Below are 19,040 nucleotides of genomic sequence, written 5' to 3'. Positions count from 1 at the left end.
TAACTGACTTTCCTTTGACATGGCTCATAATGTTGATGACTTTCGACATAAATGCGGTCGCGTTACGTGAAGCAGTTCTGAACATGCGCTTTCGTACACGCTCCGTACATGGTCAGTACGGTTAACTTGCATTTCCTGGTTCCGGGTGAATACCGGTTGTTTTGGAGCATGCTTGTTGAGTTAACGTTTACAAAATAAACGCGTAAATTAATGTCAAGACCACACAAAATAAGCGACGTCTTGAGAGAATGCAAGGGAAGGGGCGTTACTGTTACTAGGGTTAGTGCCTCAACATGGCTATGCTCGTGAAAGCAAAACAACGAACTCAAACGCATGTTCGTTCAATGTTGTCAACTAATATCCGGATTAATTTCAGGCAGTTTTTCCACAATTTTCCGGAGCAATTTTCATGAAAATGTAAAAATCTGGAATTCCGGGAAAATCCGTAGGACTTTCATCACTGTAAGTGTGACTGTTATCTGTCTCCATGTGCCTGGTGACTGGCTGGCAACCAGTTCAGAGTGTACCCTGCCTCCTGCCTAATGACAACTGTGAGTGGCTCCTGCACTCCCACTACCCTTGTGAGGAAAAGCGGCTCAGAAAATGGATGGATGGATGGATGGATGGAGGGATGTTGACAAAGTAACTGAAATTTACAGGAAAACTTGTAAATGTAACAAACTACATTTCCCAAGTAGTCTTTCCAACACTGTAAGTTTCAGTGTAATAGCTGTTTTACATAATGTTTAGACACAAAATGAGACATTACTGGACATTAAACAACAGTGACCATAACCCAGACATTGTGAGATAAGAAAATGTCTGCTTCCCCTTGTGTCCCTTTAATTTTTTTCCACTAGACAGGATTACAAAATCAAACATCTGAAATAACATTTAAGACAACATTAAAGATCAACAACATTTATTAATGACTCAATATCACCGGACGGTGAGCAGATTTATGATATGTGTTTGCGGTAGTTTTAGGGGAAATTAAGTATGTTTGTTTATCTTTCATACATCTAAAAAATAATCATTTACAGTAGATATTTTCTCTTAACCCTTTTATGTAATAATAAATGCATGTGCTATTTATCTCAGATTCAAACCACTTATGTGTGACGCACAACCGACACATCAATTATGATTGTGCCTTGCTAATTAAAATGTTAAATCTCTAATAGGGCCAATGCCAAAAGACAATTAGGTATTTACTGTTGAAACGGTGATGGTATACCAGACGTATGTACAAACTGCCATGCATGACACAATCAGAAAAAAATTCAGAACAGAAATATGCTCATTATTCTTACATACATTTGAGGGTTTCTCCAGCATAAGGGATGTGAAGCTTGAAGCGATCGCAGCAAGGACCTGGGGTCAAAGATGTACATCTGAATATGGAAGACATTTAAAAAATAAAATGACAGTGAGCAAGCGCAAACAAATAAAACACACTGTGGATACTGTGTGTTGACTGGTTTGTTAAAAAAAATTGTGATTTGGTCTAATTAAAGTTAAAAATGTAAATTGACAATCTTCTTACTAATTACTGCTAATCTTAAGGAACTATCAACAGAAAACAAGCATGTATAAGACAGCATTGAATGACAATAATATTGTATATACACAGAACTTTTATACGTGATACATTTGACCTTTCCCAACATATTAAGAGTACAACGCACACTCCTCAAATCTTAGACCTGGTCATCTCTAAGGAGGTTAAAATTCCATCATTTGACATTAAGACATGCTATCTGACAATTTGTGTGTATTTTTTTAATTACATATTACAGAGTTCCCTCAGTATTCACGGGGGCTATGTTCCTTACCCCCAAACCCACGAATCCCGAAAATCTGTGAATGATGGATGCAAGATTAAAATGCCTATGTATAATACGAACTGTATTTTTGCGACCCTAAAATACACTTAAAATTATTAGATTTTCTCCAAAATTGACAACACACCTTATGTGTGAGAATCACTGATGGTGTAGTGGTACACACGCCTGCCTTTGGTGCAGGCAGTGTGGGATCGATTCCCGCTCAGTGATGGTGTCGACATCTGCCCTGCGACTGACTGGCGACCGATTCACGGTGTCGTTCGCCTTTCACCTGAAACTAGCTAGGATAGGCTCCAGCTTTCCCACAAACCTTGTGAGGATAATCGGCTTAGATAATGACATGACATGACCTTATGTGTGCACCAAGTTCCAAATTTTGTAAATATTTTTTGTGTGACTTTTTCATTAATGTACAACTAAACATTCTGGTTACATAGGAGGAATAAACCCAGGGCACGATTCTGCGATATTTGTGCATTAAAATTCAGAAAGTCACATAAAAATTTGACTTCATTAAAATTATCGCATTGACATCCATCCATACATTTCTTCACCGCTTATCCTCACGAGGGTGACCGGGAGTGCTGGAGCCTATCCCAGCTGTCAACGGACAGGAAGCGTGGTACACCCTGAACTGGTTGCCAGCCAATCGCAGGGCACATTGAGATAAACAGCCGCACTCACAATCACACCTTAATTTAGAGTGTCCAATTAATGTTGCATGTTTTTGGAATGTGGGAGGAAACCGGGGTGACTGGAGGAAACCCACGCAGGCACGGGGAGAACATTCAAACTCCACACAGGGGGGTCCGGGATTGAACCGGGGACCTCAGAACTGTGAGGCCAACGCTTTACCAGCTGCTCCACCGTCCCGCCTCGCATTGACATACCACATTTAATAGAGAGGTTAAAATAATCTGACAAAACAGACTGCCCGGGCGACGGGAAAGTTGATAACAACCCCCATGTTTGCTTGTCCAAGCACTCGGATATCCCGCCCCGGAAATGATTTCCGACTCAATGTCGTAAACTCACAGATCGACCTACTTTTGGCAGCGAGGTATGTCGTGATTCGTGCATGCGGTCTGCTACTGAGTGCTAGTGCTAGTAACCCTACAAAATGCCACATTAAACTTCTTCACTGGTACGGGCACCGCAAGTCCACAGAACAATGAAAATGACGGGCAGAAAAGAGGATCGAACTGGACAATTCATTTGACAGAATTCACATCTTAGAAATACACACTGTGCTGCCCAACGTGTTGCTTTGCATTCAGAGCAGGTTGCAGAATAAATTCCAGGTCAGTATTTCCTGAGTAATTCTTACCATTTTATGATTTTGGTCAGCTTTATTTAAATGTTTTTAATTTTGTTTTCATAAATGGATGAGAATCCCAAATAACTATAACAAAAAAATAATGTAAAGTTAACACTAGATGAACCTCTGTGGCGACCCCTAACAGGAAAAGCCGAAAGGAAAAGAAAAAGAAGAAGAAGCAGAACCTTATGAAGCTTACATTCCCCCGTACACTGACAGTGTAGGCAAGTCGTTAGTCAACATGTTGTTCAGACTCACAGTGTCACATCAAAACTAAAAATGACCACACTATTGCAGACAGAATAACATAACTAGAAAGTGATAAATAACACAATGACTAAAGAAATAATTGACACAAAACATGCACTTTAAACTCCATTTACATCCTGAGTAGTCCCGCGAATTATGTTGGGAAAACTCCCAGGAAAGCAGCACAAAGAAAGAACCAAAGAACCAGAATGGACAGAATCCTTTCGGACCCTACACATCTTGGCCACCAGCTCTTCCAGCTCCTCCCGTCGGGTAGGTGCTACCGATCAATACAAATCAAAACTAGCAGGCATTCAAACTGTTTTTTCCCCTGTTGCAATTAAGTCATTAAATTCTTGATCAGTGAACCTAATATTTTCTGCCTTGCACCGTTGTTGGGACACACCCTCACACTCACCTGGTCCAATTAGTATTAGTAATATATACTCAAGACCATCGCACGATTCATCACATTAAACTGCACCCTTTGCACAATTTCATTGCACTGGTCTATAACGGTGAACCGCAAAAAAGGTAAGGGCACACTGTAGAAGCTTAAGATAATGTGGGGGATAGTGGGCACTCTAACTGCTCTCTAAATGCTAGAAGACTCTCCATCTTTGCACGACTGTGACTCTTGTCAGAAATACTTCCCTTCCCTCCTAGAAATACTTCTACTTTGTTCTTGTTTGTTTGTTCTTTTTCTCGGTACTCAACATGAATGTCGTATAAGGGCGGCACCGATTGGCGGAAACAAATTTCTTTTGTGTTACATACTTGGCCATTAAAACTGATTTTGACCTAAAGTCACCCAGGAGAAACTCGATTACCATGTCAGCAACTGAAACCATCAACAATCAATACCATCTGACTTTTTCAAAGATATTCTGAAGTATGTGCTCACACACTTGCAGCGAAAGATCAATTGCTCACTTCAGACAGGCAAGTTTCCTAAAGCTCTTAAAGTAGCTCCCTTTGAAGGCCCCTCAGAGAAAGCCATAATGATGATCTCTCATGATCAGTTCGTTTTAGTCACATCCTGTGATGGTGTATTCAATGTTCCTCCCTGCTCCACATGCCACCTACATCGCCGCCTTCTTGATCGATTTTGCTGCATAATGAAATGTGTCAGCTGATCATTTAAGTCCATTTGTTGAAGCAAAATCCTGCTCTACATTTGGCATTGTTGTTGCTTTGTTCCTTGTTACAGAAAGGAAAGTAAAAACTGATACCAGAAATGATGAAAAAATGTTGAGTAAACTCCACCCAGTTTCGTCCTCGCCAATACCAGCCGTAGCGAGATGGCTGACTTAGAGCGAGATCTCTGACTTCAAGTAGAACTGCAGGATATATATATATATATATATATATATATATATATATAAAAGCCCTTCCCAGATGACTGAGCTTCTTACCCTATCTCTAGGTGAGAGCCTGGACACCCTGCAGAAGAAATTTAATTCGGCCCCTTGTATTCAGGATCACCATCCCCTCACTGAACTCCTTCCATGCCTAGGTTTTTGCTTCACCGACCACCAAAGTGGCGTTCCATTTGGTCAGCCAGTACCCATCGTTTGCCTCAAGATTCCCAAGACCCAAAAATGCTCCATAGGACTCATTTTTCACTTTGACATCATCCCTCACATTGGGTGTCCACCAACATGTTTGGGGATTGCCACCAAAACAGGCACCAACAACCTTACAGCCAGAGCTCTGGTCTGCCGCCTGAGCAATGGAGGTATGGAAAATGATCCACTTGGACTACATGTCCCCCGGATTCCCTAGAACATGAGTAAAGGTATTTCGGAGATGGAAACTCTTTCTGACGGGATTCTGCCAGATATTCCCAGCAGACACTCAAAATACGTTTGGGCCCACCACGTCAGACCAACGTCTGATGTGGGAAGATCTGCGGCATCTTCCCACATCATCGGAGCCAACTCACCACCAGGTGGTTATCAGATGACATCTCTACCCCTTTCTTCACCCAAGTGTCCAAGACATGCAGTCACAAGGCTGATGGCAGAACCACAAAGTCAATCAGTGAACTAGGACCTTATTTTTTAATATGGTGTTTGTGATGGACAACCTGTGATGAGCACAGAAGTCCAGTAAAGGAACATTGCTCAGTTTCTGATCAGGAAGGTTGTTCTTCCCAATCATGCCCTTCCTGGTCTCACTGTCATTGCCCACGTGAGCAGTGAAGTCCCCCAGCAGAATGATGGAGTCCCCAGCAGGGGCATACTCCAGCACTCCCTCAAAGGACTTCATAATGGAGGGTAATCTTAACTGTTTTTTTGGTGCATAGGCACAAAAAACTTTGAGGACCCATGCCCCCAACCTGAAGGCAAAGGGAGGCTACCCTCTCATCCACCGGGGTGAACCCCAATTTACACTTTTGGGTTGTGCCCGGCCGAGCACAATGGGTGCAGGCCTAGCCACCAGGCATTCACTTTTGAGCCCTACCTCCAGGCTTGGCTGCAGAGGGCTGGCCTGGTGACCTGCGTCCAAGCAAGGGAAACATAGATCCAATAATTGTATTCATCATAGGGGTTTCATGGAGTTGTACTTTATCTAGTGCCACACCCAGGAACCTTTTCCTATGGGCAACCCTACCAGGGGCATGAAGCTCCAGACAATTCAGCTCCAAGGATTATTGGGACACACAAAGCCCTCCACCACGATAAGGTGACAGCTCAAGGAGGGGATAATTTAATATACCGTCCATAATACTCAATCGTATACATTGCTGCTCATAATGTCAATATCACACATATGTATATATGGGAATTGCAGTTCCTCTTGTTAGCAGAGCCATATTGACCATATTGTTCATATAGTTTATTGTATAATGCACAATGTAGATATTTTAGACAGGACATTTATTTTTGTGTACCCATTTATTACTTGTTTAACTGTTTATTTTAGTTGTTGATTGTAGCACCACAAGTCTGAGAGGAATGCTCTTTCAGGTATGTTGTATGTCATCTATGTTTAACATATCTGGTCATAAAGTTATTAGAATTTGAGTCACGTCATGACTGTAGTGACAACAAATCTTCAGCAATTACATGACGTCATGTTAATATGGAGCAAAATTTTAGAAGGTTTACAGCATATTTAACTAAATCTACCGAGGGATGTCCAACCTGGTAACAGCAGCCTGTTGTTAATACAAATACACACATTAAAATAAGCATACCCAGTTTTGAGGTCTGTGACTCTGAGGCAATTTGTGGAGTCCAGTCCAACACGGCCATTCCGCACCACACTGCACAGCAAGGGTCGCAACTCCGGTGAGATCCTGTGCAGTGCAACTTCTGGCGACATGTTGTTCATTTTATCTACGCAAAATAATCTGACAAATAAATGAACCAATTATGAAAAGTGTGGTTGGTCTGACGTGAATTGCACTTTTCATAAACATGTGAAATAAGAGGCATTTGTGTGAACTATCTTTATATACCCAAAATGATGTGAAAACAAGCGGCTCAATTAAAAAAAAAAAAAAAAAAAAAAAAAAAAAAGCAAAACCGGGTTTGGAATGACGGTCTGACGTTCACTTTTCAGAGGCATGTGCACGAGCAGACAGTATTTGTGTAATTGATCCTATCTACGTGACCACGTTTATTCATTGATTTGTCCCATGAAAATGTTTGAGCTCATCAGAATAATTTAGGTTGCGGATCTAACATGTACGATTTGATAGTACTCCAAGACACTGTCTTGATCCGGAAAACCCTGTAACTGCGATGAGACAAACCGACAATATGATGAGGATTTAAGATAAACCACAGGGGTTTCCTTTCTTTTTTTTTTTAAATACAGTTTCAGAATCAAGCGTTTAGCTTAGACCGCCAGGAATTTATGGTTTACGGCATCTTCAAATGTTACAATTTTCAATATATAATAATCAGTCATTGCCACTAACTTAAATATTACACTGTGTAAACTATAATACCTGAAGGAGCAGGAAATTAGTTGTCTTAAATTTCGACTTGCGTGTTTATTTCAATCTCCATTACTTCCGGGTACATGTCTTTTAGGTCCTATCAATGGACCTCGCGTAGAGGTCTATAAAAATGCCTGTTTAAACAATAAGTGTCATAAGTCCGCTATCCAAATGTATACTGTAATATACGCTATTTATTTTTTAATGTGCTGTAATTGTTAATTTGTTTTTATTTATCATTCATAAACATAAAAACGGATGTACCTGTAAGATACTAAATAATATTATTCAGGCGTAAATTTACTCATTGTTGATGTCACTAAGCGCCGACTAGGCGATTTACTTCGCCCAGCATCTTCCTTTTGAAAAGTGAAAAGGTAAACATTACAGAGTATATTCTTGGCTACTTAAGCTAATAGCTTCGTTGTTTTAACTTGACGCTGTCCATAATATTTTTGAAGTGGCTACTACTGGAACTTACGTTGTTTTATTTTGACTGCGCTTGATAATTTTTTTAAATAAATGATTTACTGAGGGTATCTGTATATATGATCCACGTAATCGGAACTCACTTGATGTACTGTACCAATAACCTCATTAAATCCACAAGTCAGACTAAACTTTGCAATGACGAGCGGGATCTTCTAAGTGAACGAAGTTCAAATCACAGCGTAACTTGACATGTAAAATTCACAAATGATGAGTAAATATTCAGTTATTGAAGTTTAGTTAGAATGATGATGTTCATTTGCTAAAACTACATTTTGTCACCTGTCTCCCAGACAGACTTGTCTTACTGTCTGACCTACAAAAAGAGCGTCACAGTTTTGCGCTCAATGCACGTTCCATTCAAAATAACAATATAGAAATTATGCTTGATTATCAATCCATCACTTTTCTAAGCTACTTATCCTCACAAAGGTTGCGGGAGTGCTGAACCCAACCCAGCTACAGTGAAGAAAATAAGTATTTAAACACCTTGCAATATTGCACGTTCTCCCACTTAGAAAACATGGATCGGCCTGAAATTTTCATCATAGGTGCATGTCCAGAAAAAGAAAAATCCAGAAATCACAATGTATGATTTTTTTTTTTACGATTTATTTGTGTGATAGATGTGCAAATAAGTATTTGAACACCTGAGAAAACCAATGTTAATATTTGGTACAGTAGCCTTTGTTTGCAATTACAGAGGTCATATATTTCCTGTAGTTTTTCCACCAAGTTTCCACACACTGCAGGAGGGATTTTGGCCCACTCCTCCACACAGATCTTCTATAGATCAGACAGGTTTCTGGGCTGTCGCTTCGAAACACAGAGTTTGAGCTCCCTCCAAAGATTTTTTTTCTATTAGGTTTCGGTCTAGAGACTGGCTAGGCCACCCCAGAACCTTGATATGGTTCTTATGGAGCCACTCCTTGGTTTTCCTGGCTGTGTGCTTCGGGTCATTGTCATGTTGAAAGACCCAGCCACGACCCATCTTAAATGCTCTGACTGAGGGAAAGAGGTTGTTCCCCCAAATCTCACAATACATGGCCGCAGTCATCCTCTCCTTAATACAGTGCAGTCGTCCTGTCCCATTTGCAGAAAAACACCCCAAAGCATGAAGCTACCATCCACATGCTTCACAGTAGGGATGGTGTTCTTGGGATGGAACTCATCATTCGTCTTCCTCCAAACACGCTTAGTGGAATTATGACCCGAAAGTTCAATTTTGGTCTCATCTGACCACAAAACTTCCTCCCATGACTCCTCTGTATCATCCAAATGGGCATTGGCAAATGTAAGATGGGCCTTGACGTGCTGGTTTAAACAGGGGAACCTTCCATGCCATTGTCTTAGTGTATTACCAACAGTCACCATGGAAACGGTGGTCCCAGCTCTTTTCAGGTCATCGACCAAGTCATGTCGTGTAGTCCTGGGCTAATTCCTCACCTTTCTAAGGATCATTGAGACCTCACGAGTTGATGTCTTGCATGGGGCTCCACTCCGACTGAGATTGACCGTCATGTTTCGCTTCTTCCATTTTCGAATGATTGCTCCAACAGCGGACCTTTTTTCACCAAGCTGCTTGGAAATGTCTCCGTAGTCCTTTCCAGCCGTGTGAAGTTGTATAATTTTGTCTCTGGTGTCTTCAGACAGCTCTTTGGTCTTGGCCATGTTACAAGTTTGAGTCTTACTGATTGTATGGGGTGGACAGGTGTCTTTATGCAGCTAATAACCTCACACAGGTGCATCTGATTCAGGATAATACATGGAGTGGAGGTGGACTTTTAAAGGCGGACTAACAGGTCTTTGAATTTGAATTCAGAATTCTAGCTGATAGACAGGTGTTCAAATACTTATTTATGGCTGTATCACACAAATAAATCATTAAAACATCATGCATTGTGATTTCTGGATTTTTCTTTTCAGAATGTCTCTCCCACAGTGGACATGCACCTACGACAAAAATGTCAGACCCCTCCATGATTTCTAAGTGGGAGAACCTGCAATATAGCAGGGTGTTCGAATACTTATTTTCTTCACTGTATCTTTGGGGAGGAGGTGGGGTACACCCTAAACTGGTCGCCAACTAATCGCAGGGCACATCTAAATAACCATTCACACTAGCTTTCCCAGCTATGGGCAATTTAGAGTCTTCAATTAACCTGCAATGCACGTTTTATAAAGATAATAATAGTAGCTGGAGAATGTTAAATTAGCGTCCACTAAATTTTGTATTACTTAGCAATGCAAAACATGGAAAGTTCAAGTTAATGTTTAACAGTAAAAATGGAAAACTCCATTTGTATTGTTTATGCGTCTGACTATATGACTTCTACACTTTACACATTGTTTCAGAAATGGTCTTGATAACACCTTTCCTAAAATACGTTTATAATTCTATTGTGACCAATGAATTTCTTATAATAATGTGTAATTTGTTTACATTATTTCTGTTGCTATTCCCTGGAATAATTTCATCAAATGTACAATACATTGCTTTCTATGCATGCATGTCACTCACAAAACCAAACCCACAAGAGATTCAAATTGGCATGGCTCAAAACTGAGTAGATTGGGGGTCCCAATGTTCCACATTTCAGTCAACAGGGAGATTTTTTACCTGTGACCCATAGGTGTAAAATTACCCATTAATTTAAAGAGCAGACACAAATATAATAATATCCATCCAAGCTGCTTAGCCACAAAAGGGTCATGGGAGAGCTGGAGCCTATCCCAGCCACATTCAGAGAAAAGGCAGACTAGACCATGAACTGTTTGCCAGTCAGTCACAGGGCACCTATTGACACCATCACTGAGCAGGAATCGATCCCATGCTGCCTGCACCAAAGTCAGTATAATAATATTATACTGACTAATAAGACCGGGGCAAAAGATGACAATGACTCAGGGTTTTGAGTTTCTTCTTGATCGTTGTAAATGTTTTCAGCCAAGTTTGGAGTCTGAGTGGTCTACAGTCTTGTAGGATTCTAATACGCCTCTCAAAATAGTTGTTTTGTTTGCTTTAATTCGTTTATTTGGCAGATATACTGTTTTGCTTGCTGACTAGTGAAACCTTATGAATTTTGAATTAAGCTGGTCAGCTTTGACAGATCCGTTTTTCTGTTCAGCATTTTTTATTTTATATCTGAGGATATTATCTTGCGGAATCATTGGATCCTTCTAACACTTCGCGTGCATGGAGAGAAACGACAATATATTGTGAAATGTGGAGAGACAGAGAAGTAAAGGATCCTACAGCCAGCGGCCAGGCTTTCCAAGTCATCCACCGCTGAGGAAGAGATTTGAAGAGATTAACACACTAGCATTAGCTCTGATACAAGATGAGGATTGAATTAATTAAAGAGGTTGCCATGTGTTCGCGTCGTCTAGCAAAGCAGCGGCAAAATCCCCTTCCTACCCATTACCCCGCATACACTCGGGCACGCAAACACACACACACACACACACACACACACACACACACAGAGTCACATACATGCCAATAGGACTGGATCCTATCCAACTCAGCCAATGATGAAGGGTCTATTTTTACCTTGTTCCTTGTCTCAACCATGCTCGTGCTAATATAGGAAATAAGGAAGTAATGTCAAACACTTACTGTAGGTTTGGAGGCTGTTGAGGCACCACTTTGCTAATTTCAGTGTATTCCCAATTCGCTGAATATGAAAAAAAAAAGACACCAAAAGGACAGCTGTTTATAATTTTAACAATCCTAAATGTGGCGTTGGTAATGGATCATTTATTATCACAAATAAAATGTTTGATTTGCATAAAATAGTTTTAGTCACAATAACATCAGTGTGTCTTATCAGATCATGACTGAAGAGGCCTTTGACGTGATTGTGGTTGGTTCTTGCATGACTGACTTGGTCAGGTAAGTAAACCCAACGTATAATTTATCTAAAGATTATTGGCTATAGCTGAAGGTGTCCTAGTGCAACATTATATACTACCTTAAATTTACAGTCATGAATAAGACTGTCAGCGCAAACCTCTTCTGCCTCCCGGGGATAGTTATGTTCGGACGTGTTATTTTATGTTATTATTTTTCTCCCTCATCTACAGACTGTATGTTCTCTTATTTACAGTAGTGGTTGACCGAAGCTCATCATTGGGTAGTCTTAATTTCAAAATTGAAAATACGACTTACTTGACTTATTTGACCTTGACAAAAAGTTTAATTTCTTCCATGACCAACATTGTTACTCAATTGACTATATCAAATCAATACTGTGTTCCTCTTTAAAATGGATTGAAATGGCATTTATCGGTTCCAGCCCGTCTAACGCCCCCCCCCCCAAAATGTGGGTTATGTTTTCAATCGAGAAAAAAAATCTCACTGTATTGTAAAATACAAACAACATAATATAATGTAACACTGCAATGACCACATTGATGTAATGTATAATAGTATATACTGTATGTGTTGTTGTGAGGTGGAAAAATGGTAAAAAATATAATACATTTAAACTAATTTTAATTGTCGGTCCTCTTGTTGTGATATTTTTACAAATAATTCACCAATTTAAATTGTTGAAAATAGCTTGAGAATAAATCTTTTTAAACCTCAAGTGTCTCACAAGTCTCGCCACCTCTTCTTGACTCCCCTGGAGCTTTGTAAAAAAATATCGTGTCAATATTAAACATCTATGTGACAAAAACAAAAGAAAATACTTAGTTATAGGCAGGATACATTTGAGTATGTAGTATGTGTAGTCAGCTCATGTTTTTTTTTCCCGTAATTGCATCAGTATTACTCTCAGGCATTGGAAATAGTTCAAGAAGAAGCTTTTCATTTTAGTAGTAAAGCCTTTTCTCTTTTTGGGGACTCGGTGCAAGTGTAAACTTTGATGGATACAGTTGGTGGCAGTGATGTCCGTAACATTTTAATCAATGACAGCGTGATAAATGAGCCATGTTTTGGCAAATAAAACGAGCAATTTAACATGATTATAGGTTGTCTAATGTTGATGTGGAACAGTATGTAATAATATTAAGATATAAGACCATATTTAACGAAGTGGTGCTTTGTAACTCAAGCAAGATGCCATATTGACTTAATTTCCTGAAAAGTATGTGTTTTGGATACACAATTCTGCCTGACAGCCACAATATATTTATGTTACCCATGACCCTTGTGAGGATGAGTGATTTAGAGAGTGGATGGGAAGGTACTTGAATTTGTGTTTTAAGGTGTATAAATATGTGTATATTTGTTTTGAGTGTAAATGTCCTTTAGAGTGATATGGGATTTAACTACAATTTTCTTGTGTACTATACAAAATTTTAATTCTAATTTTAAATGCAATACAATAAAACAGTATAAGAACAAAATGGTTGAAGTGGTTAAGTAGTTAAGCCAAAAGTCACAAATATGTGCCTTTCAGGAGTCTGGCCTAGTGAGTGATGTCAGGACCTACAGTCAGTATAGTTGACTATTTACCACATCCTTAGGTCAGTGTCAGCATTTTATCTGTGCTCCTTACAAGTATTTTCATTTTGATTTGTGTATTTGACCTTTAGTCTTGTTCACTAAACATCTGACTGTGATTCACATGTTTTTTTTTGTCTTCCCTTGAATACAAATACAGTCAACCTTCCTCGTGTATTTGAAGCTTGCTCATATGTTGTCTGTCAAAATGAAACAAAAAAAAGCTGTCTCGAACCTAAAAAAATAAATAAATAAATGGTGACCTTCCTAAACCAAGGTATGCTGTAGGTTACTGCAGAAATCTTTGTTTCAGAAAAATTATTTGTTCTAATAAATCACTCGCAGTGAGTGGGCTTGAGTACAAGGTTTTCATGTTCTTCCGTACAAAAACTGCTGCTTTTGCCAAAATTAAACCTAAATTAACTGTTGAGGCTGTATTTGATTTAAACTTAATTGCCATCCATGCAAGAGTCAAATGGCTCAAATGTGTACGCGACCTTTGTCCTCAGAACAAACATGGACACTCACGTCACAAGGGAGTGCAAATCCTCTTTCCGTATCGCCGCACCTCACTTTACAGTGTGCATTCCAGAGTTCTAATTGTTACTATTGATGTACTCTTCCACTGTATTTAATTTAGAGGTGTGCCTGAGAGGTTTGTTTCAAAGTTAGATGGTAAAAAGTCACTTGTCTCGACACATATTAAATAGTTAAAATAGTTGATTAAACCTTCTTTAACTAAATATTTTTTAATATTTCTAAAAATGTTTTTTATCATGATAACATTATTATGTTTTATGATAAGACATTAAGCATTGGGATTGTATGAAAAAACCCCACCAGATTATATTTAATTGGAAGTCTCAATTGTTGAACACAGTATTTGGTTGTCAGAAGCACAGTATTTATAAGGTCTTCAACTGATTGTTTATTATTAACAATAACAGGAACTTTCCATCAGCAATTGTATTTTAACTTGTTCTATAAGCACGTGAAAAAAAAAAGAGCTGTGGTGTATTTTCCATCATGGCCTGTAACCCGTCGCCACAAAAATAGAGGAAGTAGAGTACCGGTAGTTTAAATTTAGTTAATGCTTCTGGATTTTCATCACTTGTCCTAAAAGGCTAAAATGCTCAAAAATAATATATCTCAGATTCACAACCTTAGGCCTGGAGATAAATAATAATTGTCAGCAACAGAGATCTGCTTCCAAACAGCTCCCTTTATAGAAATAGTTAATAGTCAGCTGCTGTTGCGAGATTTACTGTTCGAGACAGTTTTAATGGTTAAAGAGACCAAATTATTGTTCTAGTCTTTGACATATGATGCCAGGTTGAAGATCTAAAGATTATAGATAATTGTTATGTCTGACAATCCTAAACTATAGATGTTGCATCATTCTTTCTTGTTGGTGAGATTGTTTGAGTCAAACAGAATCTTTTCCGACAAATAATTAGTCATAGGCCAATCACTGTTGAAAACAGTTTGTCACTCTCACTTATCATAAACTTTGGAAGGAAAGACAGGATCAGCAGCACAAATGATGACAGGTTATCTTTCGGAGATACAGCCAAAAGGATGTTGTTGTTGTTTTTATCTCTACAGTTCCCATAAATGTTGTTGTTTTGTACAATCTAGAATAAAAAAAATAATTAAAATACATTTTATTTGAAGTGAAATTTTTAGGTCAGCCAGAAATCTTTGACCAAATACAATTTTCATTTTTCGATTTTTCTCTTTAACAGTTTAACAATTTTTTTTTGCCTGGTATTCTGCTTTCCATGACAGGGATTTTCAATTAGAACTATAATAAGCTAACGGGAAATTGCATGCGTTGGGAAAGTGAGTGCATGTGAAGTGGAGAGCTTTATAGATGGAGGTCAGACAGCGGATAGGAGAGGCTAGTAGGAATATATTTCAAGCCCTTCAAAGTGATATGCATGGCTTTGAAGTCGAAAATCCAGTTGTCTTGAAAAGTCATAGATGAGTGTCAATGCATTGCAAATGCAAACAGTTAATGCTGACACACGTGCACACGCACACACAACAAATAGAAACATAAATACATGCACCCTTGATTTATGCTGTTGTTCCTCTCAAATACAAAATGTTGTACAGTACTGTAAAAAAGTTGTGTGTAATGGCCTCCACTACTGTGTACAAAAGGAGGCGCAGATTCAATCAGGAGTCTACGCATTGCAAAAGCCATACAGCGCCCCCTACTGCCAAAGCGCACTGTGTGGAGACGGCATTCACTTGTTCTTAACATGTAAGTAAAGAAAATTGGAGAGCATTTCCAAATCAACAGCATTATTTCTACTACATACACAAAAATATGTGTGAGGATTAATCTTAAAATCTGACGTTTCTGTTCATTTTCCTTGCATAAGATTATCCAGTTGGAGTATACAGTGCAATATAATTGTTTTGCATTGGCATTAGAGCACTTTTAAAACAATCTATAGACATATTTGCATTTTCGTCCCCGTTCAGAAAATCTCCTACCTCAGGTATAAGAGCCATTGCGCTCATGCTTCCCTCTGAATACATTAATTCACAATGTGCTTTATTTTACTATGGATGTGAACTTTTCAATTAAACAATCGTTTAAAAAATGTATTTTTGATTGAATGCAGAATCAAGAAAATCTGTCAGTAAGCTACCGTTTCAGATTTCAGGCTGTTTGTAATGTCACAAGTTTGTCCACCATTTTCTCCTCTCTCAAGCAATGACTGGACTACAACACACAGAATCACTATAACGTCAAAGCCATAATAAGCAGAGCTGCAATGATTTTGCATATCATTTTAAGCATTAGTTAAAAGGCACATACTTGATTGTTCAAAACATTTTTCATCAGGGGAAGAGGGGTTCTTTTGTTTGGTGACGTCTTCTGCATGTGTCACATGAATCTCCACACTAATTGACAAGTTGAGCACAATCAATGATTTTACTGCTTATATAGGGTCTTGGGTTCCACTACACACAAAACTTCCACTTTGAAGTATGCTGTAGAAAGCAATTAAAAAATGTATTGTTGATACTTCATTATTATTATATTATTATTCTGTGTAACATTACACATCCATCCAGACATCCATTTTCTGTTCCACTTATCTATCACACATTTTATTGCAGCCCTTAGAGCACAATTAGCGAGGTATTCATAAAAATCAAAACCATCAATATCAAATGAATTCGAACATTTTTACTCCATAACAAACGTTCTTAAATTTGACACATTAAGAAAAGTAGCAAGAATTAACATAAAACATCAAATATATTGCTGCTGTCGCACATTATGTATAATTTCCAGGTAAAGTTAATTTTCAAGAATTTGGGTGCTGCACCGCAAATGCTGCGCATCTTGATATTCGTGCCAGCGCAAGGCTTGCTGCATGTCTTTGCCTGTTCGGCAGACTTGTCAGCGCCAAGCTGGGCGTGTCTGTGCAACCAGGGTGTGTCCTTTGGCTTCCACCCGGAACATGTGACATTTTGATGACTGAGGACTATTTTCGGTGATGCATCTTCATTTTCATGCAAGCACAAGCTTCGCTGTACGTTGGCAGACACATCTGTCCCAAGGTGGGCAGTTTCAGCACTACAAGGGTGTGCCCTTGGAGCCGTGCTTGGCGAAATTACATTATGGTGTCAGAAAGTCGATCCAAACTTAAACCTGCCCATGCCACATCCAAGTTGCGGCACGTGGATCTAGCGCAACTTTGGTGAATCAGACAGACCGACTTAAGAACCTTGGATAGATTTGTTTAAACAGGGGGTATTCAAACATTGTAATCATGATAGAAAGCAATTTTTTGAATGCATTATGATTATTATCATTGATATTATATATTTTAAATCCAGATAGTTGTCAGCACAAAATTATGGGGATCAGTGGGTGGAAACTAACACTTTCCAAGGAGGGGATAGATCAATGAAGTTTACGGACTCCAGCAATTGTTCACCAGCTCATTCCGTATAAACTAAGTGGATGCTGGTAAAGTTCAGGTTCCGTTCCATGGTATGGAATGAGCCGCTTCGATTGGAGAGGATTGAATCCCACTGTGCTGAGGCCCACACCCCTACAGATATCGCATTTTAAGTTACCACTTCTAAGTTTAAATTCTTGGAATTAGATTTCACATGACATGAATGCATTAATTTTGAAGAAGTGATGTATGCAGTCAATTCCACTTTGATCCCATGTGCTCCAGTCAAGGAGTATTTTGTTAATCTCAAAATCGGGATTGTGCCAGATTGGGGAGGATGGATATAGTGCTAATTGAGATTGTGCAGTTACTAGACTGTTTTACACGAAGATGATAAAGTCGCTGCAATCATGGTATGCTTAGAAAAAAATGTTTTATACTTGTGCTGATAAAGGGCAAGTCTGAAAATTTGGGACTGTTGTTATCTATCTGTTCTAGTTCCAGCCAAGATTGTTGTTGAACATTTGGATGTAACCATTTAATTTTAATGAGGTTGATGTATTTGCCTAGCTAAATAATATGTTTAAAGTTGGGTGTGTCAAATCCCCCTTCTGCTTTATGAAGGGTAGCTTGGCTGATTCTCTTTTACTTGTTCCTAGAGTAAAATTTTAAAATGGCAGAGTCTACAATATGTAACCATTTTAATGTGGGTTTGAATGAGATCATTGACATAAATAGTTCATTTGTGGTAACATTTTGATTTTTACTATCGCTAAACCCCCTAAAAGTGAGATAGGTAAGCTGTTCCAATGTTTTAAATCAGTATTTTTCCAAGTCGAGTTATGTCATTGAAATGATTTAGCTTTGCAAGTTTTGCTGCGATATTAATGCCTAGATATTTGGTATTCACCATGTAAATAGTAAAGTTTGGCTTTTGTTCTGTAGGATTTCATGAGTTAATGTATTTAAGTCATCCGCTGTTATCACTAGCTCATTTTATGTTTAATTAAGATGTCTTTTGGACTGCTTTTGGGTCCAGACGTGAACAGCCAGTTTTTCACACGTTTTAAATCACCACAATCGTCTGAGTCAGAACAAGCTGTTAAGCGTCTTAGCTCACTACCTATTTAGCTCCCGGGACAGCGAACCTAATACTGTAAATACTGTAGTTAAGTGTCCCAGTTTTGTGCATTGACGGATCAAAAGTTGCTTGCTGCATTGCGAGCAATGCACCTGATGTTATCACTACAAGAAACATTTATCAAGTCCAGAAAAAAACTCCCGTGTCCGTTTTATCTATGGAACGACTTTTAGTGGGTAACACACACACACGTAGGTAAGAAATGCTATGCGTCTATAGATGCAGACTCATCATGTTTTATGAGTCCCGGCTCATTTTTGTGCATCTCAGATGCGGGATGCAAATCAAACAAGATCCCTGAAAAAGTATCATGTCCATTGTATTTACTGATGACCCGCCCTCTTCGCCTTTGACTGGCGAGAACGGTCACAATCATCTTTATTGGCCAGGTATGTTAAAAACACTCAAGGAATTTGTTTCCAGCATGTGGAGCCACCATAGTAGAATAAACATGTTAAGTCCAACACTGGACAGACGGTCAATTGACAGAGAATTCTTTCGAGACATCAGGATATTGGGGTCACTGTCATGGATCTATAAGGGTTACTGGTCATCTAGCAATAATGGAACACTTTTTTTTTTTAACAATTGAGCAAAGGATGGAAAGTCCTCTTGCATTTAGAGCAGTTAGAATACATAATAGAGCAATGTCCAGTAAAATGA

At 38.9% G+C, this 19,040-nt stretch overlaps 2 protein-coding genes across 6 annotated transcripts in view; one reads left to right on the top strand and one right to left on the bottom strand.

The window, feature by feature from the left end:
* babam2 (BRISC and BRCA1 A complex member 2) overlaps positions 1–7,488 on the bottom strand; it is an 86,874-nt gene extending 79,386 nt beyond the window's left edge. Inside the window, exons 1-3 of the mRNA XM_061843116.1 lie at positions 7,376–7,488; positions 6,617–6,772; positions 1,318–1,394 (exon numbers count right to left, since the gene is read on the bottom strand). Coding sequence (XP_061699100.1) covers positions 1,318–1,394; positions 6,617–6,753 — 214 coding nt within the window. The 5' untranslated portion in view covers positions 6,754–6,772; positions 7,376–7,488. The remainder of the gene's footprint in view (positions 1–1,317; positions 1,395–6,616; positions 6,773–7,375) is intronic.
* An 83-nt stretch (positions 7,489–7,571) lies between these two features.
* Positions 7,572–19,040, top strand: part of rbks (ribokinase) — a 48,477-nt gene continuing 37,008 nt past the window's right edge. For 4 of the 5 annotated variants that reach the window (XM_061843121.1, XM_061843117.1, XM_061843119.1 and 1 more), the window contains exons 1-2: positions 7,572–7,743; positions 11,689–11,750. In XM_061843121.1, the coding sequence (XP_061699105.1) occupies positions 11,692–11,750 (59 nt within the window). In that variant the 5' untranslated portion in view covers positions 7,572–7,743; positions 11,689–11,691. The remainder of the gene's footprint in view (positions 7,744–11,688; positions 11,751–19,040) is intronic. The other variant, XM_061843120.1, reaches the window with a different exon arrangement.

Source organism: Syngnathoides biaculeatus, chromosome 15, assembly GCF_019802595.1.
Source record: "Syngnathoides biaculeatus isolate LvHL_M chromosome 15, ASM1980259v1, whole genome shotgun sequence".
Taxonomy (NCBI): domain Eukaryota; kingdom Metazoa; phylum Chordata; class Actinopteri; order Syngnathiformes; family Syngnathidae; genus Syngnathoides; species Syngnathoides biaculeatus.
The sequence above is the reverse complement of the archived record's forward strand: the minus strand, read 5'-3'. Positions and strand labels throughout refer to the sequence as shown.